Source organism: Drosophila innubila (genome assembly GCF_004354385.1).
Source record: "Drosophila innubila isolate TH190305 chromosome 3L unlocalized genomic scaffold, UK_Dinn_1.0 0_D_3L, whole genome shotgun sequence".
NCBI classification, from domain to species: domain Eukaryota; kingdom Metazoa; phylum Arthropoda; class Insecta; order Diptera; family Drosophilidae; genus Drosophila; species Drosophila innubila.
This window is the reverse complement of record NW_022995376.1, coordinates 2,389,078-2,410,331: the sequence shown is the minus strand read 5'-3', so window position 1 is coordinate 2,410,331 and position 21,254 is coordinate 2,389,078. Positions and strand designations below refer to the sequence as shown.

Sequence of the window (21,254 nt, the reverse complement as noted above, 5' to 3'; positions counted from 1 at the left end):
ACAAGCCACCATAATTTATAGCCGAGTATGCAGCTCTATCAAACTTATTTAATTTATTTAATAAACTGAGTTTTAAAATGTATTTAAAGTGTGTTACATTTTTAATATTTCACCATAATATCTTGAAGGCACTTGCGTTGCAAATCTGGCACCTTGCAATCTTCGGCAGCATAGCCAACGGCAAGCAAAATTAAAAGTTTCTCGTTGGCGGGTCTTTCAAGCAATCGCCGCAAGGCAGGTCCGCAGTTCAGGGGCGTTGTGACCAGGGAGGAGAGTCCAGCTGCTTGGAGAGCACACAGTAGGACACCACAGGCAATAGATGTGGATATTTCATGGTAGTAATGCAGCTTCTTGCGACCTTGGGCAGTTGTGCCATATGTTTGCTTGAAGATCAGTATGAGATAGGGGGCATCACTTAGATATGGCTTAATTGCATTCGTTTGCAGGGGTCGCAGGTCAGTCACCCACTGTGCGTGCATTCGTGTGCTGTAGTTGATGTGCTCCTCCTGCTCCACCAATTGACGCACCGCTTGCTTCACCGCCAACTGTTGCACAACACAAAATGTCCAGGGTTCCGTGTGTGCTCCACTTGGCGCTGTTCCCGCCGCACGAATGCAATCCTCAATTATATTAATTGGGGGTTTTCTCTCGGCATTAAAGGCTCTCACGCTGCGTCGACCACGAGCGAGTTCGTAGAAACGCCGAGCGCCATCGGGATTGAGATTCTCTCCCTGCACAAAGGGCACATGTGGTTTCTCCTCCAAAGCTGGCTGCAGTGCATCCGGATCTTCGAGTGGAAAGTCAACTAGGAAAAGAAAAAGAAAATAATATAAAAATCAAATGTTCCTTTATCCAAATTAGAAGTATTCAACCTTATAATGACTGCAGTTTAGATTTAAAAATTGTCCCTTAAAATCTTTTTAACAATTAAAAAAAAAACTACTCTGAAAATTGTTATTCACATAAACCGATTAGAATAATTTAAATGATTCCTTTCCTTTTAGTGTTCTTTTCTCCAAATTAAAAGTATTTTACCTTAAAATGACTGCAATTTAGATTAAAGAAATGTTTCCTTAAAATATTTTTAACAATTAAAAAAAAAAACTACATTAAAAATAAAGGGTGGTATTAAATTGAAAGCCAATTACCTGCAATATCTTCCTCACCAGCCAACTTGACATTTTTAGATCGCTTTCTTCTATATTCCTTAATGTATTTAAAGGTCAAAGCAAGAAGAAGACCTAGAAGAATGCTAGGCCAATGCTTTAGTAATTTGGAACTATTGAAGAGTTCTTCCATCTTCGCTCACAGCTGCTGGGAAACTGTCAAGCGATAAGCGTACCAGGCAATTCTTTCGCTTATCTCACAAAAATTTGGTCAGGGCCGACAATCAGCTGACTGATAAGAGGGATTAATCAACCAGGGATTTATCAACGCTTGCAGCAGTAGGGACAATGTGTGGCCTTTTTTGGACCGCGTATGCGAGTTCTTGTAGACTGTTCCCCAAATTCTACGCGGTTTCTACACTTGCAATTGTCATTTCCATTACTTTCCGGACCGGATTTGCTGTGTATCAAGTTGCGCTTTTGCACTTCCCGCAATATTTCAATAATGCGCCACTTGGCATCGTAATATATGAAATCTGGCGATGAACTGAGCTCCATTTTAATCATGTCACATAAAATTTGCAGCTGCTCTTGATTTCCAGATTGGGTTCCATTTGATATAGCTGTGGAATTGACAGTTGTAAATGTTTCTGCACGAGATGTATTTGGTGTTTGTGCTTGATATTGATTACAGTAGGCTTGACAAGGCTCCCGATCTTCAGTTCCCTGACATGGGGATAATTTCTCAGTCTGTTTCTCAGTTGAAGCGTTTTTATTAAGAGTCTCCTGTGATAAAACTTCAGATTTACTTATTCCTTCCTGACTTAAGGGATCTTCCTGTTCAGTCAAAGGATCGGTGGATTTATCTTTCTTCTTATCTTTACTCTTTTTATTGCCAAAGCCCATGAATTGGTTGCCATAAATTGGTGTAATTATCAAATTTCTACCCGCAGCTGTACGTAAGTCACTTAAATTTTTTTTAGAATTAAATTGTGAATTTGAGCTCTGCAAATCTTCTTCTTCAGTACCTTCTTCCGACAGCAGCGTGGATTCTTGGCTACCCGAACTTGGACCTATATTACTTGACTTCTCTTCAGTCAGAGATTTAGGCTGTGAATTTGAAATCTGTAAATTTTCTTGTTTTATTATTTGCTCCGACTGTACCAGCGAAGAATCTTCTCCCGATGTTTTACTGCTGACTTTTCTATTCAGTTTCTTGTGTGTAAAATCTTTGGAGCTTGTCATACTCCAATCATCAGATTTAAAACTCTTGGTTTCTTCTGAGTGCGGTATCTTTGGTGGAAGACAAGCTCCGCTCTCCCATTCGACGTTCAGAAATGGCACCAAAAACAAAAATTCATTATAGTATTTTATCGAGGGCAATACAATATGGCCAAAACGACGTTGCCTGTTCTCAATAATGGTGTATTCCCGTTCAAAGAGTAAGCGCAATTCATAGAGAAGATTCTGAAGTTCCTGGCTTGTTTTGTTGGGAAAACAATTAGCAATCTTGGAGTAGCATTTTTCTTCGATTTTACTATTTCCATAATCCTTATGTTTGGGATTGTAGAGATTTTCATAGGATTCATAGAGTCGAATAAGCTTGCGTACATCCGTTTCTTCTAGAGATGAACTGGGATGTATTCGAATTCTGCTCAGTGATGTTTGTTTTCGAGCGTTGTTTGGCTTAGTGGAAAGTATTTTATGCTTAAGCCTGGGCAGAAATGGTAAGAGTTTCAGGAATCCCCGAATTCCATGGGACTTTTCGTTGGCAATCGTTTTATTACCGTTTCCCGACTGTACATAAGAACTGTGAATACTGGAAACTGCATCATTATTAAATTTCCCATGCCTGGAAATCGTATTGTGATTGTTTTGGAATTCTTCATATGAGCTAAGATCACTGAAATACTGGGAACTCTTAATACAATTCGTAATTCCACTTGATTTTTCGCTAGAGGTCGTATTGTGGGCTGACTTTTCATATGAACCATTGGAGTCCTGGGAACCAATTGTACCATTCGTAATTCCACTTGATTTTTCGCTGGAATTCGTATTTTGGGGCGATTTTTCACATGAGTTACTGGAACCTCTGGATCCCTGGTAGCCCTTCATATTTTTCGTGATTCCTCCTTTGCTGGATATCGACTTCGACTGATGGCTTTCGATCCTGGACATCGTTTCGGAACGCCTGAAAGAGTTTTGTTTGTGATTGTGTTCCATGCTCAGCTATTTGACGCTTCAGCAGGTAAATTGTGGAGTTTGTGTACAAATTGGGCACGAAATTATGTGAAGGCGGCAGCATTATTACGACTTTTATTTTAATTTTGTAACATTATCTAAAACAAACAAATTGTGTATAAATTTATGTGTTGTTAGACAGACAGGCCACTAGAATTTGTTTTTTTCAGTTCGATTTTCTGGTTTTTAATGTCTGACCGGCTTTTTAACTGTCATAACTTGATTAAAACTCAACCGATTTTCTAGCGGAATATCATTTTGAACATGGTTTAAACATGGTTTCATTCTGCATTTAAATTTTGTTTATTTTAGAAAATTTTATATTTTTCGATCATAGCCATGGTTTGATGGTAAGGGTCCCCCCTTTGATATTTTAAAATTTGAAAATTTTAAATCTCAAGTTTTCACTTTCAATCAACTCCTTATATCGTAATTAGTATAAAACAACAGTTAACACTTGATTCTGAGACCTTTCATTTTTCTGTAAAAAATCATGGTTAATTCGTCAAAAATTTTGACTTGTAAAGTTGCTAATTCATTGGTTTGACCAAATTCAAACCTTCATAGCTTTGCCAAAACTAGACCGATTTTCAAGCGGAATGTCGTTTTGATCATGTTTTGGCCTCTTAATTTAATCTGTATTTAAAAATTATTAACTTTAACAATTTTGTATTTTTGATTTTTTTCCGTCAAAATCATGTACTCCCCCCTTTGACTTTTTCGGAAAAATATTTTTTTAAAAATTTTTAATCTTGAGTTTACACTTTTAAACAACTCCTGGTGCTCTATTTAGTATAAATCAACACTTTAAATTTGATTCTGAGAGGTTTCATTTTTTTGTAAAAAATCATGTCAAAGTTAAGAAAAATTTTGACTTGTAAAGCAGTCAGTCCACGGATATTCCAGATTTCAAACTGTCATAACTTTGTCAAATCTTTACCGATTTTCATGCGAAATATCACTTTGATCATTTTTTGGCCCCTTAATTAATTCTGCATTTAAAAGTAATTAACTTTAACAAATTTTTGATTTTCGATTTTTTTCGAAAAAGTCATGTACTCCCCCCTTTGACATTTTTGATCAAATATTTTTTTCAAAATTTTGGCTTGACTAACTTCAAACTGTCATAACTTTGTCAAAACTCAAGCGATTTTTAAGTGGAATGTCTTTTTGCTCATGATGTTGCCTTTAAATTCATTCTGCATTTAAATTAATTTATTAGGAAATTTTTATATTTTCGACCAGCATTGCAATGGTTGGATTTTTTTCACATGTTGAAAATCAAAAAATTGTAAATCTTAAGTTTTCACAATAAATCAAATTTCTATGTCATATTTAGATTAAAAATAATATATAAATGCTTAAAACGTTTAAAAATTCATTTGATGTACCGGTCTGATACCGAATACTGACACAAAATGCTTGTAGTTTTTATTAAATTCTTTTTAAATCTGTATTAATTAATAAAATAAGCAAATTTCTTAAACTTTTTTTGGTTGAAATGCGAATTTATACAGATTATATTGGGATGGTCCTTGGTATTATCAGACGTTTGTAGAAGGGTTTGTGCCTTTTTAGGTATTCCGGGATTGAATCGTTAAGATTTCGGAGGTTCAGGAGGTTCATTTGAATGACTTAAAAGGTGCTTTTTGTAATAGTGTGCCACTTTATACTCTTTCTCGCAGTGCTGACACTTGAACCCAACAGGATTATCAGTGGCATCATGAGCACGTCGAATATGTGCGTTGAGAGCCGACTGTATGCAAAATGTTAACGGGCACTTGGAACATTTTAGTTTCAATTGCTTATTGTGTAAGGTTGTGTGCCTATTGAGTTCTCTCTTTTGTTTAAACGCCTTTGAGCACTCCATACATTTATAGGGCCTCCCTCTATTATGTATGCCAAGGTGAGCAACTAGATTTGCTTTGGTTCTGAAATTCGTCGGACAGCGTGGACATTTGTGATCCCGTTGATCACGATGAAGACGAATGTGCTTTTTGAGAACGCTGATGCGATAAAAGGCTTTGGAGCATTGGGTACACTGATGTGGACGCTCGCCAGTGTGTTGCAAGTGGTGAGCCTTTAAGTCATCATTCCTTCTAAATTTAGCTGAACAAAGCTGACATTTGTAACGATAATCGCCAGTATGAATGCGTATATGTATCGCGAGAGCTTTACTCGACTTAAAGCGTTTCGAGCAGTGAGGACACTGAAAAGGACGTGCATCACTGTGGACAAGCGAGTGATATTTTAGGGACTCCTTACTGGAGAAACTCCTGTTACACTTCGGACAAACATGCGGTTTATTCTTTGTCCGCTTTTTAGTATGAATGCGTATAATATGTAAATTAAGATCTGGTATCGTTTTAAACCATTGGGAGCAGTGAGGACACTCAAAAGGACGTGCATCAGTATGAATGCGTTTAATATGTAAGTTAAGAACTGGTCTCGTTTTAAACCATTGGGAGCAGTGAGGACACTCAAAAGGACGTTCATCACTGTGGACAACCGCATGACTGATTAGATTCGATTTCTTGTCGAAACTTTTGTTACAAATCTGGCAGATATGCGGTTTCTTCTTATTCGTATGCTTAACATTACGTCCGCCATTTGATAATCTTTCTTTACTATCCTCAGTGTAATCTTCATCATCATTAGATTCACAAGTAATCCTCCAGGAGTAATCCTCCTTTACTGATAATCTTCCTTTACTGTCCACAGTGTTATCATCATCATCAGATTCACAGGTTTTTGCTGTTGATGCGCTTCCTTCACTGTCCTTGACGTTATCTGCATCCGCAGACTCATCCATTTCTTTGGCAGGCGAGTTTCCTTCACCATTATTATTATCCTGATCTGCTGGTAAGTGCAAATCATCCACAGTACTTTCTGTTAGACACCAATCGCCTGTGTTAAGCTCCTCGATGTCAGGTTTCTGTTCCCAGGCGCTCAGAAGTTCCCGAAAATACTTTTGACTCTGCTCGCATCTCAGTTTGAATTAATAAGCACTCTTAACGGCCGATATGCAAGGTCCACAGATGTTTTGAGGCAGTGAATCGAATTCCCTGACTTCACAGTTGGTGCAATAATCCAGCATAACAATGAGCAGTGGCTCATTATCCGTTGGCTCTCGCTCAGCAAATATTTTCTTCAGTGTAGTGCAACTTAAAGTGCAAAATCGACAAACTTCGTCCATTTTGCTCTTTGTTTTGGTTTGTTTATGCAAATCAAATAAAAACGCGATCTAACACATGGTCTAGTTATCGACATTTTGATTGCAACTACATATGTTCACGGTCAGTGCTGTCAGCTTTTTAGAAAAAAAATAGCTGTTTCTGGTCGAAAAGCCTCAAAATTTCTTTTTGCGTGCACTTTGGCATGGTTTTAGAAAATATTTTAATAGTTAAACATAGCCGAATATATTTAAAATAGCCAGATATCCGGCATATAGAAATTTTCAAATTTTTCTAGCAATCGCAGTTTATAAACTAGCCAAAGCTAGCTATAAAACAGCTAAGCTGGCAACACTGGTACTGCTATCGCAAGCAGCTGTTGCCAAAACTGTTAAAGCACTGTTAAGCAACAATCTGGCAACTGATTTTTCACTGCAAACGTACAGAATTGTCAAATTCTTCTTCTTCTTACCATGGGACAACAATAAAAAAACAAAACAAAAAAAAGTTACGTGAAACATAAATGGAAATAAGCGAAATAAAGTAAATGACATGGTCAAATATCTGAATCGAGAAACCGAGAACTTGTTGTTATTGCACACGTCAGCGTCAATTAAGGTCGTCGTTTAATTATTAACAGAGCTGGCTATGCATTTTTCATAGTGGTTTTGGCATGTGACGTTCCAACATTAAAATTAGCTGTTAAATCACGCCGGGGGTGTTAATTACATAGTTTAAACTCCAGTTACAAATTGCAGCTCATTTCAATAATAAATCAACGTACATAATACATACCCGGCAATACAGCAAAAACAAAAAATATTGTAGACTAAATTTAACGTTTAGCAATACATACACATGCACACAAACACATGAAAAGTGCAATAAATCAATGCTCAGCTGTGAGAGGGAGACAGAAAGAGAGAGAAGGCGGAAGTGACCAAAACAGAAAGCAACTACAACAAAGAACACAAGTCTGAGGCAGCAGCAGCAGCAAGTGTAACGGGACACTGGATACAGCAACAATTAAAAAGAGAGCGAATTTTAATTACATTTTCGATTTGTATTTTACATTCGACAACAACAACTTAAGAAATGGACGAGGTTTTCTCATTACACATGGAAAAGCTCGATGTATACGATGGTTAGTAATGCTTAAAAATAGGTGAATAATATTAAGTATATAAGAAATAATTGTTCATTTGTCATCGTTGTCCTCGTTATCATCGCCGTCGTCCTTTTGATTGCCGTAATCGGTGTTATTTAGAATTTCATCAATAAGACGATCTTGATCTTCGTTCGTTCGTCCCTTGATGATTAATTTTCGTAGTGTGCTAATGTGTCCTTTTTCCGATTTAATCTGTTGCGTTAGCATTATATTCTCAATTTTCAATTTCTCTATGCGCTCCTTTCGTTCCACGGCCGTTTGCCTGGTCTTTTCTCGTGTACGCTGCACTGCCTATAAGTAAATCAAATAAGAAAATGCAGTAAATATTACAAATTTCCCAGTTGCTATTTTTGGGGCTCGCCATGGTGAAATAATGAACAAGGTGACGTAGCTATTCAACACAGCCTCTTTCTCAATTGCTCTCATGGTGTAAACGTCACCTTTTTAATAAATTCACCTTTCTGTTCAACATTCTTGTTTACTTATTTACACTTACCTCATTATTCTTCTTTCTTTTCAACTTGTATGCGGGATCCTCCGACTGTGGACTTGTCTCATTGCCGCTGTTTCTTGACGTCCCTGCAGTACTCCTCCTGGCTGGCATTCTCTCGGTGATAATTTTAATTTGTATTTAGTTTAATGCAATTTCTGTTTAACAGCAGCTAGCAAAAAAATGTAGCCAACAAATGCAAGTCGTTGTGAAATTACAACGCGAACGATGTACCAAAGCGTAATTGTAAAACATATGTGCCCTCATGGGGCCAGTGTTGAAAAACGAGGCAAATTAGAGATGCGGTATTATACAATTAATTTATCCGAGTTGAATGTGTACTCATGAAATAGCATAATTTTTTGTACAATAGTAAATGAAAATAATATTTAGTGCCCTTCCCTCCAAACAATTATGGTTTTGCTCAGAACGTGGTATTATTTTTGCCGTTATGTTAAAACAAAAAAAAACTTAAAGTTAATACAATTTGTTTGTAAAGACTGATTTCTTGTACGTAGTTGAGTAAGCTCCGAAAGTTGAACGTAATAAATTTTAAAGCAGAAGCTAAAACCATGTGAACAATGTGAAATGTAATACGTATTATTTAATAAATGTTTTGAATATTTCAATTGGCGCGTGTTGTTTTTCTTAAAGCGATACATATCGATGACACTACGATAATATGGTAGACTTTGCAACACTTGATTGCAATTTAAATTAATTTAAAATTTTTTTTCGCAGTAATTTGGCAAAAGACTTACAATTTATTGAAAATATTTTATTCGAAATAAGTTAAATTAAGGCGAATTTTTGTATATATGCTGTGTGTTCTTTAAAATATGAAAGTTGCAGATTTTTATATATGTATATTGGAAACTGATCACAATCTGAAATTGAGCTTAAATCCGCAAACGAGCCTGCCAGCTCGTTTTTTTTTGCGACATGACTATTAAAACAAGTTGGCAGCACTGAACTTGGTTGCAATTTTATTTGCAACCGGCTTGTAAAATGTCTTCGCCTGCGCCACCAAAATCACCAGAACTATCAGACAAAAGCAAGAAATATGATAGACAAATCAGGTAAATACAAGCAGATTAATTGATATGGCAATTGAAGTGACTGACATGTTGCCACAGACTTTGGGGCGAGCATGGACAGACATTGCTGGAGGCGGCAACAATTTGTGTGGTCAATGTGACGGCTGTGGGCTGCGAGGCGGCAAAGGGACTCGTACTTCCTGGCATTGGAGGCTTCACTGTAGCCGATGGCAGCACAGTTAAGGAGGAGGACCTGGGCAACAAGTAAGTCCACCACATACAGTGGGTCAAGTAACTCTTTTGACAAAGGATAAAATTCACATATATAGCACAGTACCAACAGGGTACAAGTTTGTACCCAAAAATATGCAAAAATTCACAAATTAAGAACAGTACCCAACGGGTACAACGATTATAAGTTTGTACCCAAAAGGCACACGGAATATTTGATGCTTGGGTACATTTACTAAAAACTTCAACTCGAGTATTTAATAGACAGAGATGATAAGTCTTGAGATTTGGCACACTGAATGTTTAATATTTTGCAAACGTTTACTAAAAATTTTGGAATGGTTAATCAACAGAGATATTAATAAAGTTATTAATAGTTTAATGCAGGTTCAATTTCTTAGATATCAACCACTGCAAAAATGCGGGTACTGGTTTTATTTTGCATAAAAATAAGCTTATCTTTGTTTTTGATTTTGGTTTCTCATTTTATTATTGTAGTTTATGGTTCTTAGAACATGTGCAGAAAAGATATTTTAAAATCTATAAAGTTTAACCGTTTTTAAAAATAATAAACAAACGTGTAAATTTTTTGGCTTGTTAAAAAAATTACTTGATTATCTGTGTATTTATTTCTATTTTAAATGTAATTATTAATAGCGTCTATATAGCTTCTTTTTAGATAGCAGCTATCTGGGCAAATCCAAAGCTCTGGCCTGTAAGCAACTGCTGCAGGAGCTCAATCCGGATGTGAATGGAGATTATGTGGATGAGAGCGTTGATTACATATTGGCAAATCGTGCAAATTTCTTTGATAGCTTCGATTTGGTTATCGCCTCGAATCTCAATGAGCAGTCATTGCTGCTGCTCTCCAATCGACTGTGGGAATCCAATGTGCCCTTCGTCTATTGCCGTTCCTTGGGCATGATTGGCTCCATTCGGCTGCAATTGAAGGAACATTGCATTGTAGAGGCTCATCCGGATAATCGTCAGTTTGATTTGCGTTTGGAGCAACCCTTTGAGGCATTGCGAGAGCATTTAGAATCCACAGAGGTGACCAACAAGGTGCCTTGGCTGCTGGTGCTCTACAAATACCTAAAAGTCTGGCAGCAAGAGCAGAAAACTGAAAGACAGGCGCCTGGCAATTACAAAGAGAAATCAACCCTAAGAGAAGCTATCAGAGCGGGCATGCAATCGGATGAGGAGAACCACGAGGAGGCCATCAAGGCGGTAAACACCGCATTTGGCGCTGGAATGGTGCCAAGTTCTCTTAAGGCCATCTTCGAGGATGATGCCTGTGAGCAGCTCCACAAAAAGGTGAGATAATCCTTAAATACCCTATGCTTTAAAAGGAAAGCGCAGTTAAAAATAGCATTAAAACCAAATTTATAAAAACAAAATTATTTTGATGAATTGGACATATATATTATACATATTATTTTGACATCGAGTATCCTGTAAAAAGGTTTTTTTTGAATGTTCATCCTAACAACTAAATTGATTTCTCATTTAAAATCTGATTTTAAGATATAAAATGGTTAAATTTATATTTGAATTTGAAGATCATAAAATAACACTTATTTTAAAACATTATTAAATTAAAACCTGTTGTACAATTAAAAATAAATGTTATTAATCAACTTTAATAATAGAAATTTAAAATAAAAATTGATGACATAACAAATTATTAAAAATATCACAACATAATAAAAATATTAGCAATAATTAATTCACTTTTTTTCTTGTATTTTTGTTCATATTTGATATTTTTATGCGAATTCTATTTTTATTTAAAATTTTTACTAGTAAAATTAACTAATAGCTTTTATTTTAAATTTGTATATTGAAATAAAAAATTAAAATTATATTATAGAAACGAAAAAATTATGTTTACGCTAGTATTTTCAATTATTGAATTTTAATTATATTTTCAGGATTTAAATTTTTATACAACTAAAAAATAGAATGTTTTTTAAAATAAATATCTACAAAAAGTTTGTGTATTAAAATGTATGCTAAGAAAATTAGATTCGTTAAGGTTTCTGGTTCAAACTTTGTCTTACAATCTTTTTCTGTCTTTTTTTTAACAGAGTGATATTTTCTGGATTATGGCCAAGGCGCTGAAGCATTTTGTGGTGGAGGAGAACAAGGGTTATTTGCCACTGCCTGGCGTACTGCCCGATATGACGGCCAACACGGACTCGTACATTGCACTGCAACATATCTATCGACAGCAGGCGTTGCAAGATGCCGATCAGGTGTATCACAAGTGCCAGGATTACCTCAAGCAACTGTCACTGCCGGCGGACAGCATTGACGAGCGCACTGTACGTCTGTTGTGCCGTGAATCAGCCGGATTGGCCATAATACGTGGCACACGTATTGCCGATGAGTACGAGAAGAGCTGCCGACTGCTGCCCTTGGGTGAGTGGATGAAATGGGCAATAGAATCAGTACTAATATGATACCCCATAAGAATCTAAACAAATTAGACTTAATAAACCTAAATTTAAAAGCAAAAATTAGTAAAATCAAACAAGGATGTATGAAAATAGGAAATTCTTAATTTTGAGTTTTCATTTTCTTACATTCTTGTTTGATTTTCCCAATTTTTGCTTCCAAATTTGGAATTTTATTGAAATTATTGAATAGCAAATATTAGGAAAAGGCGAAATAAAAAATATTTTATTAACAAAATCCGCGAATTTAACTATCAAAATTCGTTATATATTATTGAAAATTCAAGACGTTAGGATTAAAAAGCTTAAAAGACAAAAATTACATTCAAAAATATTTATTAAAAAATTGTGAGAAAAGTTACAAAAATATGTAACAAAATATAAACTGAGAAAATTTATGGCAGGATACAGATAAAGAAATTATATTCAAATATCATTTTAGAAATTTATTTACATATTGTCCTAAAATATTTTTTAGTTTTATTTTATGTTGCCTTATTCTTAAAATTAAAAAGTTTAAAAGCCAAAAATTCCATTCAAAAAAATTTATCAAAAAACTAGGAAAAAATTTACATAAAAATAATTCAAATAAAAACTCTAATTTTTTAATTTTTTTACGACAAAAATCTAAATTTCTTTTAGTTGTATTTTCCAAATTATATTGCCTTTTTCTTTAAATTTATTTTAAATTGTATTTCTTGCTAAAATAATTCTAACAAAAATTTAAAAAAATGCATATTTTAATTCTGTAAATTTATAGTGGAGGACAACGAACTACAGGGTACTCTAACCGCCTACAACTTTGCCCTGCGCGCCTATGAGCGTTTCCTGAGCGAGTGTGGCAGCATACCCGGCGAGTGTGCCGTCGAACAGGATATTGGACGGCTCAAGAGCATTGCCAGCAAAATGCTCAACGATTTGGGCTTACATGTGAGCATCAGTGATGATGTGCTCCATGAGATCTGTCGCTATGGAGGCGCTGAGCTGCATGCAGTCTCTGCTTTCATTGGTAAATTTACACAATTAAATATAAGTACACATATTCATTCACTTCCATGACTTACAGGAGGTTGTGCTGCCCAGGAGGTTATCAAGATCATTACCAAACAATACAAGCCAATTGATAATACGTTTATCTATAATGCTATTAGCACTGAAAGTGTTACTTTAAAGTTGTAAACCAGTTTGCTATTAAATAATTGTTTGATTATTAAATCCATTAAAGAAAACTCTTGTGATTTCTATGTAATGGCAATTGATTAAAAGGACAAGTGATATCATTGTGTCGATTTATTTATTAATCATATCTCGTCTTATTTTCTAAATATATAGTAAGCATTAAATTACACATGTTTTAGCTTCAAATAGTACTGTGACGGTGTGTGTGTGTGAGTGTGTATGGTTGTGTGTGGGGCTTACAATCTGTATTTCTTATAAGTTTTTCCATTTTTTCTTTTTCTTAAATATTTTGTTTTTTACTTATAAAAGCCAGCCCACATTTGTTAATGTTTTGTTTATCTTACATTTCCTGTATTTATTTTATATGCTTGTAACTCTCATATGCAATGCCAATGTTTCCTGTATTTCTTTTAATTTGTTTATAATAATTTTTATTTGAAAATTGTTCTATGGAAATTCGTTGGCATCTTTTGCATATCTGGACTTAATTTATTATTAATTTAATGTGTGCTTTTACATGTACAAATTGATGCTAACGAATATCAAATTTCTGAGCTGTTCTCAGTTTCACTTTCGTGAAATTGCAGCGAAAGTGTAAACGGGAGCACGCCTCTTTATCATCATATCATATCTATAGGCATTTTACTTAAATTAGTTGCTTAACAATTCAGTTTTTTTTTTCTATAACTTATTTTGTTTAGTTTTTTTTAGTTATTTCTAATAACTTGTTGTTGCTACGATTATTCGTAGTGTTTTTTAGCCAAAAATCTTTACAATTAATTAACAAAAATGTACACAAGAAGACTACTTGATACCAGGAAAACAGTTAATGTCTATGCTCGTACCATTAATATATCATTTTTTTTTTGTATATATAAATGTTTATCATAATTTATTTATATAAGTAACTTAGTTAAAGTTAGGCGTCTTGTGCTCAGTTGTTTAATCTTTACCTACAACTGCATCGCATCCATCGTAGCAAAAAGAGGAATAGATACAATCCCATTATATACTGCCATGTGGCATGTGCAACAGTTTCTGCCCCACCATGATGCAGCTCAGCAAAGCTTTCGCCTATAAAATAAAAGAGAGTAAAATGAAATGTATTACTTATTTAATAATTAAAGTTAAGTATTTTTAGCTTACCATTCAGTATGTGCACCACAATTGTAAAGTTTTGGAACTCGCTAATAGAGCACGTATAATTCCCAGAATCAGCCTTGTGGATTTTCGCAATAGACAAAGTCGAATTGGCGCCATCCTCCATCAGTTCGGTTTTAACACTAAGCAAACAGATATATTTTGTGAGGGTATACCCCTTAAAAAGAGTTAGAAGTCCCTTACCTAACTCCACCACGTGTGACATCATAGTTGAGTACATTTTCACTATGCTTCCAGTACACCACCGAGCTACTCATGGCCACATTTCTCACCACACAGGACAATTGTAGAGTTGAGTCAATCTCATAGTACTTTTCCTGCAGTGGATCTCCATACTCATCCACAATCATCACTTTGGGAGCTAAAGGAAAATATATATCATAACATATAATAAAATATCATATCATATCATATAATATATCATATCATATCATATCATATATCATATCATATATCATATATCATATCATATCATATCATATAATATATCATCATATCATATCGAATCATATCATATTATATATTATATCATATCATATCATCTCATATCATATCATATATCATATCATATCATATCATATCATACCATATCATATGATATCATATCGAATCACACCATATCATATCATATATCATATCATATCATACCATATTATATCATATCATATCGTATCATATCATATCCTATCATATCATATATCAATCATATTATGTCATATCATATCATATCATATCATATATCATTAAATTAAAACTTTTTTGAGTACCCCCAGACTCTACAATTTTTGGTTTATCTCTATAGCTTTAAATTAGAAATGTTACATCTTTTAATTGAATTCTTATTTTTAAATCTTTTTTATAATATTACAATATCTTTATTTCTTGTATCATATAATATCATTTTATACCAAATCATATCATATCATATCATATCATATCATATCATATCGTATCATATCATATCATATCATATCATATCATATCATATCAAATCATATCATATCATATCATATCATATCATATCATATCAAATCATATCATATCATATCATATCATATCATATCATATCATTCAATTAAAATTTTTTGAGAACCCCCAGTTTCTACAATTTTTGGTTTATCTCCATAGTTTTAGGTTAGAAATGTTACATCTTTTAATTGAATTCTTATTTTGAAATCTTTTTGAAAACATTACAATATCTTTATTTCTTGTTAACTTTCTTTATTTAATTTAATTTTTTATTATTTCATATATATTTTTCAAATACCCTTTATTTCTTCACTTACCATTCACATGCAAATTAATTTGTAAAACGCGGGGCGGATGCGTTGAGATTTGGCATTCGTATGTCGCCTCATCATCCTTTTTAACATTTATAATTTTCAGTCGCCAATTGTTGGGATACTGAAACTCCATCTTATAACGCTTATCACCCGTATAAGCGTGAAGGCCTACTGTGAGCAGGTCCAGCGCATTCTCCTCATTTTGCGCACTACGACGCACCCAAGAGACCTGCAGGAATTTTTTTATAACATAGTATATAATACCCTCTACAATCGTTATCAAAAATATATATTACAGGTCAAGTTTTTTTTGTATATGTAGAAGATTAAGAGAATTATATTACTAATTTGTTTTCCAGTCGAGGTGTAACTAAAAAATTCTTTCGTCACTAGCGTGATGATTTATTCATTGATTTAAATTTATTTCTTTGGTCTTTTTACAACTATTTTGGGTAGTAGACTATTTATCTTTTTGAAAATAATACTCTATATATTTTTCTGCACTACCAAAGTCAGTATATGAGAGAGTATTTTTTCAGTCGATTGATAGTTACTTTTGTCACTAGCGTGTACACTTAAGAGTAGTCAAGTTTCTGCTTGATCAAAGACTATTGTCAGTAGCAAATATTTAAGTAACTTGGGGCATAGTAACTTTTGTCACCAGCGTGAAAATAGTGAGCATTTTATGCAGTATATAATACCTCAGTCCATAATATAAGCAGAAATTAAACTAATAAACCAGAAATGATCACCTATACTTAACATAATATTCCTAATTTTCTAATTTTGTCACTAGCGTAATTTAATACCAGTATTTTCCTGCTTTAATCAAAATTATTGTGAGTAGTGCAGAGAATTCAATTGCGTAAAAGTAAAAATTATAATAAACTTTCGTCACTAGTGTAATGAAAACTGAAAATTATTGCCCAACTCTGTCAAAAATTAATTATTTGGGATAATAAAGAGACTGGACTGTCTACTAGCTAAGGAATAACTACTTTCGTCACTAGCAACAACATTTATGCGTTATTTTTTGAATATACTAGACTTGTGTGCATTTCTCTCGTCATACAAGCAGTCGAAATATCTCAAGTATCTCAAATAGGTAGAAACGAATGCGAGTAATAATCGTAGTCGTACTTAAATATGGATGCTTACAGTCTTATCTTGCAGCAATGAAATTCTGCAATTTAAATGAATGCTGCTACCCGCTTGAACAGTCATATTTGTTGGTTGTCCCACGCGTTGCACGTCCTCAAAGTGTGGCCCATATCTGCAAGGGAAAGCACAGATGAAAAACAGATGAAAAACGAATAAGCACAAAGACACACACACAGAGAGTTACTTATACTTATATATGGTATGCAGTTTTATTGGTCAGCAGGTGTATTTAATATGTAGTAGAGTATGTCTACGAAGGAGTAAGAAGTCGGATATTGTTTCCCTTTATGCTTAATGTTTATTACGGCCAACGAAAGTCCTCAAAAAAAAACTCAAGTTGCCAGGATATAATACACATGGCAAGGACCTCGAGTAAACTGTTATTATTGCCACAAGTTTGAGGCAGACCACAATTGATGTGGAAGTTACTTAAATATTAATGCTTGTTATGGATTGTTATGGAAATTATACAAGTATTTGATGGGTAATTACAGACAGACAACTGTTAAAAATTAAAAAGAAAGAGTTAAGAGCTATACTTATAATAATGATGGGTTTAATGATATGATAGGGGTAGAATATTTAAAAAAAATAATAAAATTGAGTTGGGGTAGGTTAAATTAAAGGGTTGAACATTTAGGCAATATTTCATCAATTCGGTATTTTAAGATAGTAAGAAAATAATTCTATTGTAGTTTGAGTAAATTACAATAAGTGTGAGTTTTTGAAATATTCATTTCATCTGCAATTAAATTGTTTTGGAAATTATAAAAGTTTTCGATGCATAATTACAATTTAAAGAGCAGGTAAAATATGGAAGATGAACTACAATTATAATAATGATATGTTTGGGAAAGGTTACACTTAAGGGTTACATTTTTGGGTAATGTTCCAACAATTCGGTAGTTTAGTAAAAAAAACTATTATTATTGCCACAAGTTATTCGTTTCATGCACCATTGAATTGTTTTCGAAATTGTAAAAGTTTTTGGTAAATAATTACACTTTTAAAAGTTGGGAACAAGGAAGATGAACTATATTTAATATAATTATTAGGTGATAATTTGAGTGATAATTGAGTAACATGTAAAATTCAGAGTTAGGGTAGCTGACAATTAAGTTAGCACTTAACGATTCGAAAAAGTTTTAATGGTAGGAAAACTTTTATTATTGCCACACTTTGGGCTCAAGAAAATTGAAAGTTTCTCATACATGTTAATTATAGTATAAATAATTTGATAAATAATTACAGCACTGACAGAATATACAAAATGTAACTAGAATTGTGAATTGTGAGTAAAATTCTTCAACTTTCACTTATATTTTTTTATATTTTCGGCTATAAATTAAAATTTATTGTTAAATTTACTATTTCTATTTGTTAAATTTTCTTTCTTATTTACTTAAGGTCAAATTAATTATTGTGTCTTTCTGTCGCACGAATTTGGTTGAAGTAAACTAAATAAATAAGTAAAAAATTAAAATTATTTTACCCTACCCATTTATTTATATTATAATTGCTTAGAATTGTCAACAAATATATTTAGATACTTATGTTAAAAAAATATAAATTTCAAGGCCTTTTTTTTAATAAAATAAAGTTAAGAGCTTCTTAAAAATAGGGCAAATAACTTGGTTGTAATATTATTTAATTATTATTTTTTATATTTTATAAATTAATTATATTTTTTTGTTCTTTATTTTAAAAACTGGTAATTTTAATATATCTGTGTAATTTAACTAAATTTAGGGTTTGTTTTTGTTAAGTATATGAACTTTCGGTAATATTTTAAAAATATAAAAAAGTTTATATAGTGTAAAACATACCTCTGATCATGATGATGATGTTTGTTAGCCGCTGAGAACGTATCGAAGATATAGTTCAACATGGGAGCATCGGTTTTCTGCTGCTTTGGCAGTATAAATTTGCTCTCCACCTTTTTGGCCGAGTTTCTTGCATTGCTTGATGTTGATAAGGTGGGTGCTGTTATCAAACTGCCGTTAGCCGCAACTTGTTGACTGTTTGGGCCAAGATTGTGAGCTGAAGACGCAGATGTGGGCGAGACATTGCCATTGACGCGTTGCGAGCCAATTTGCTGGAAGTTGCCACCAGATGAGGCGCCTCCAATCGAGTTGGAATTCGAATTGGAGTTTTTATTCAGACTTGATGCGTTCTTCAGTGTTTGGTATGAACTCAGCTGCGATAAGGATAATAAATCTTGTGGTTTTCTTGCATTCATTAGTTGCTTTCCATTTTCTGTTGTTGTCGAGAGTGTTGTTGTTGTTGCTGCTGCTCTGTCAATTTTCTCGTTCGTTGTGTTTCGTGACTGACCCAACGCAATGACGTAATCATCGGCGACTGTCTCAACGTCATCAGCATCCACAGTCACATCCACATTCACAGCCACATCCACATCCGCATCCGCATCATCTTCAGCAGCTGCTGCTCCCGCGACGGCATAGGAATTATCGATTTCATTGGAATCTATGTCGCATAATGAAAGACAACAGTAAATTGAGCTTGAGGACATTCCTCGCAATCATAAGGACACTCTCCTACATAGTACATTGTATCAAATATGTGTCAGTTCACTATCGCGTCTATACCCTTGCCAATGGTACATTTTATAGCATACTTTTCAGGGCTGCATAGAATTACATTTTTATAAGCGTACTTTTAAATAAAAGTAAATTTTTATTCGACCAAGAAATTATTTATATATACCTAAAAATTAATCATCAATATTTAAAATTAATTATTAAAAGGAAATCTGATTATATTACAATTCTAGTAAATACTTCAATCTATTTAATTTTTATTAAATTGGCATCCCCTCTTTTTAATAAAAAAAAATTTTTATTCGACTAAGAAATTATTTATATATACCTTAAAATTAATAATCAATATTGAAAATTAATTATTAAAAGGGAATCTGATTATATTACAATTCTAGTAAATACTTTAATCTATTTAATTTTATTAAATTGGCATTCGCTCTTCAAGTTATTTATTTTTTTAATTATTCTGATATAAAATAAAATTCATACTACAAATTGCTCACTATTTAACTTTTTAAGAAAATATACTATGTGTTCTTATAAAATAAAAAAGAACATTAATCGGAATGCTTTGTTAAACAGATACTTAGATTGTAGTTTGATACTATTATAAATAAAAAATCTTTCTACTTTCATACTATCTGACTAATTTATAAAAATAAATAAATAGATTGTGGTTTAATCCTATTATAAATAACAAAATCTTCCTACTTTCAAGTTATGTAATATATAAAATTAGATAACTTTACGATTTGTTTCTAACTTTATGAGAGAAATATTTCTCGACAGATTATTATAGATTCAATTAGAACAATATATTTATAAATATAACACTATTAAATTGAATTTCTGGGTAAGAATAGGAACACATTAAGAAATACTTTGATTAAACTAGCACCCTTTCTTTAGAGTATTTATTTCTCGACTTTCACTGCTTTCTTTAGTTAACAGCCTTGTGATTAATATGTTCTAATAAAGTAACAACATTGACGGGACGTTTTTCGTTTTTTTCTTCTTCTTCTTCTGCTTTCTTTCTATTCTTTCATTCATTTTGGGGGTCAACTGTGTTCGTGTTAGGTTAAAGCTGTCCCGAATTTTTGTTACAAATCAAAAAAAAAAAAAATATCGTAAGCTTTACGCAAAAAATGTCTGGAGATTAATGAGACTATAAATAACATGGTACACATCAATGATCTCATTTTTTAGCATTTATTACTTGTGTTTAACACACGCTGCATAAAAAGTTCTTTAATTTCTTGGAAATACAAAAGTTCTTTATAAACTACGCCGATTGTGCAGTACAACAAAAGGATGCCTTGTAAAATTCCGAGTTAACTGAAAGTAAAGGTAAAAGGATAAAGTTTTTCACGCGAAGGGGTGAAAAAGGAAGCTGACAAAATTTAATTTTGTAGGAATTTTTGTGAGGTTTAAGTTTGGTAAGCATTCCAATTGGCAAGTGCTTCACTTGTCTGTCTTATTGGAAAGTGAGTTCAAGGGCGCACGTACTGCAAATGGCCAAATGGCCAAATGGGCGTGGCTGTGGGCGTTGCCCAATTACATTTCACATTCTTCTATCAGTCAGATAACCGCACAATTGAGGTACATTGCAGTGCTGCCAGAATTTCCGGTTTAAATAGCTAATTTCATCCAAAATGGTAGTTTAAAACAGCTAAAAATTTAGTAAATGCGCTAAAAAAATGCATTGTTATTGTATCTGTTTGATATTTTCTATACTTAAAATATTTCAATACTTTAATTATTAAATTTTTGTTTTTCTTTAATCAAATTTTCTATAAAAAAAAATTTTAAATTATTTAAAGTAATTAATAAGTAGCTTATCTTGGTTTAAGTAAGCTTCTAAATTAATTTATTAATAAATAAAAAAAAAAGTTGCATTTCTCTAGCTTATAGCATTTCTTCAATTAAATCTAGCTACTTAATAGCTAAAATGGCAGCACTAATGCGTTGGCACTTACCGTAACTAACACGTAACGTTGTTGCCGACTGCAT

At 33.2% G+C, this 21,254-nt stretch overlaps 7 protein-coding genes across 8 annotated transcripts in view; 2 read left to right on the top strand and 5 right to left on the bottom strand.

Annotated features, from left to right (window-relative positions):
- The window catches only part of LOC117788693 (chromosomal serine/threonine-protein kinase JIL-1), a 27,125-nt gene extending 13,314 nt beyond the window's left edge, over positions 1-13,811 (bottom strand). The window contains exon 1 of the mRNA XM_034627531.1: positions 13,807-13,811. The gene's annotated coding sequence lies outside the window, so the exon portion shown is untranslated. The remainder of the gene's footprint in view (positions 1-13,806) is intronic.
- LOC117788696 (iodotyrosine deiodinase 1) lies at positions 71-1,417 on the bottom strand. The gene is made up of 2 exons (XM_034627535.1): positions 1,149-1,417; positions 71-805 (listed from the first exon to the last, which is right to left on the bottom strand). Exons 1-2 carry the CDS (start codon positions 1,297-1,299, stop codon positions 102-104), a joined length of 855 nt encoding a protein of 284 aa, XP_034483426.1. The 5' UTR covers positions 1,300-1,417; the 3' UTR covers positions 71-101.
- Positions 1,407-3,575, bottom strand: LOC117788694. 2 transcript variants are annotated; one of them, XM_034627533.1, is made up of 2 exons: positions 2,188-3,575; positions 1,986-2,083 (listed from the first exon to the last, which is right to left on the bottom strand). In XM_034627533.1, the coding sequence occupies exons 1-2, from the start codon at positions 3,327-3,329 to the stop codon at positions 2,071-2,073; spliced, it is 1,155 nt and encodes a 384-aa protein (XP_034483424.1). In that variant the 5' UTR covers positions 3,330-3,575; the 3' UTR covers positions 1,986-2,070. The 2 variants fall into 2 exon arrangements, with proteins under 2 accessions (XP_034483423.1, XP_034483424.1); XM_034627532.1 differs by having other exon boundaries at positions 1,407-3,570.
- On the bottom strand, positions 7,568-8,327 carry LOC117788698 (CCAAT/enhancer-binding protein gamma). The gene is made up of 2 exons (XM_034627536.1): positions 8,185-8,327; positions 7,568-7,979 (listed from the first exon to the last, which is right to left on the bottom strand). Exons 1-2 carry the CDS (start codon positions 8,290-8,292, stop codon positions 7,719-7,721), a joined length of 369 nt encoding a protein of 122 aa, XP_034483427.1. The 5' UTR covers positions 8,293-8,327; the 3' UTR covers positions 7,568-7,718.
- LOC117788699 lies at positions 7,616-8,807 on the top strand. The gene is made up of 2 exons (XM_034627537.1): positions 7,616-7,664; positions 8,274-8,807. The coding sequence occupies exons 1-2, from the start codon at positions 7,616-7,618 to the stop codon at positions 8,321-8,323; spliced, it is 99 nt and encodes a 32-aa protein (XP_034483428.1). The 3' UTR covers positions 8,324-8,807.
- On the top strand, positions 9,142-13,203 carry LOC117788695 (nedd8-activating enzyme E1 regulatory subunit). Its single transcript, XM_034627534.1, has 6 exons — positions 9,142-9,257; positions 9,315-9,479; positions 10,115-10,760; positions 11,534-11,867; positions 12,663-12,911; positions 12,969-13,203. The coding sequence occupies exons 1-6, from the start codon at positions 9,187-9,189 to the stop codon at positions 13,079-13,081; spliced, it is 1,578 nt and encodes a 525-aa protein (XP_034483425.1). The 5' UTR covers positions 9,142-9,186; the 3' UTR covers positions 13,082-13,203.
- LOC117786713 lies at positions 13,808-21,254 on the bottom strand. The gene is made up of 7 exons (XM_034625065.1): positions 21,221-21,254; positions 18,513-19,170; positions 16,684-16,798; positions 15,529-15,754; positions 14,426-14,603; positions 14,228-14,364; positions 13,808-14,155 (listed from the first exon to the last, which is right to left on the bottom strand). The coding sequence occupies exons 1-7, from the start codon at positions 21,252-21,254 to the stop codon at positions 14,031-14,033; spliced, it is 1,473 nt and encodes a 490-aa protein (XP_034480956.1). The 3' UTR covers positions 13,808-14,030.

What these genes read in the sequence shown, in the direction of transcription:
- LOC117788699 (XM_034627537.1), top strand. Translation starts at nt 7,616, where the DNA reads ATGGACGAGGTTTTCTCATTACACATGGAAAAGCTCGATGTATACGAT. An exon ending in AAAGCTCGATGTATACGATG is followed by an intron (nt 7,665 to 8,273) that starts GTTAGTAATGCT and finishes ACGTCCCTGCAG; the next exon opens with TACTCCTCCTGGCTGGCATT.
- LOC117788695 (XM_034627534.1), top strand. Translation starts at nt 9,187, where the DNA reads ATGTCTTCGCCTGCGCCACCAAAATCACCAGAACTATCAGACAAAAGC. An exon ending in AAATATGATAGACAAATCAG is followed by an intron (nt 9,258 to 9,314) that starts GTAAATACAAGC and finishes ATGTTGCCACAG; the next exon opens with ACTTTGGGGCGAGCATGGAC. An exon ending in GAGGAGGACCTGGGCAACAA is followed by an intron (nt 9,480 to 10,114) that starts GTAAGTCCACCA and finishes GCGTCTATATAG; the next exon opens with CTTCTTTTTAGATAGCAGCT.
- LOC117788694 (XM_034627532.1), bottom strand. Translation starts at nt 3,329, where the DNA reads ATGGAACACAATCACAAACAAAACTCTTTCAGGCGTTCCGAAACGATG.
- LOC117786713 (XM_034625065.1), bottom strand. Translation starts at nt 21,254, where the DNA reads ATGCAGTCGGCAACAACGTTACGTGTTAGTTACG. An exon ending in CATCATCATCATGATCAGAG is followed by an intron (nt 16,799 to 18,512) that starts GTATGTTTTACA and finishes TTTCCCTTGCAG; the next exon opens with ATATGGGCCACACTTTGAGG. An exon ending in CATTGCTGCAAGATAAGACT is followed by an intron (nt 15,755 to 16,683) that starts GTAAGCATCCAT and finishes AAATTCCTGCAG; the next exon opens with GTCTCTTGGGTGCGTCGTAG.
- LOC117788696 (XM_034627535.1), bottom strand. Translation starts at nt 1,299, where the DNA reads ATGGAAGAACTCTTCAATAGTTCCAAATTACTAAAGCATTGGCCTAGC. An exon ending in TGGTGAGGAAGATATTGCAG is followed by an intron (nt 806 to 1,148) that starts GTAATTGGCTTT and finishes TTCTTTTCCTAG; the next exon opens with TTGACTTTCCACTCGAAGAT.
- LOC117788698 (XM_034627536.1), bottom strand. Translation starts at nt 8,292, where the DNA reads ATGCCAGCCAGGAGGAGTACTGCAGGGACGTCAAGAAACAGCGGCAAT. An exon ending in AAAGAAAGAAGAATAATGAG is followed by an intron (nt 7,980 to 8,184) that starts GTAAGTGTAAAT and finishes ATTTACTTATAG; the next exon opens with GCAGTGCAGCGTACACGAGA.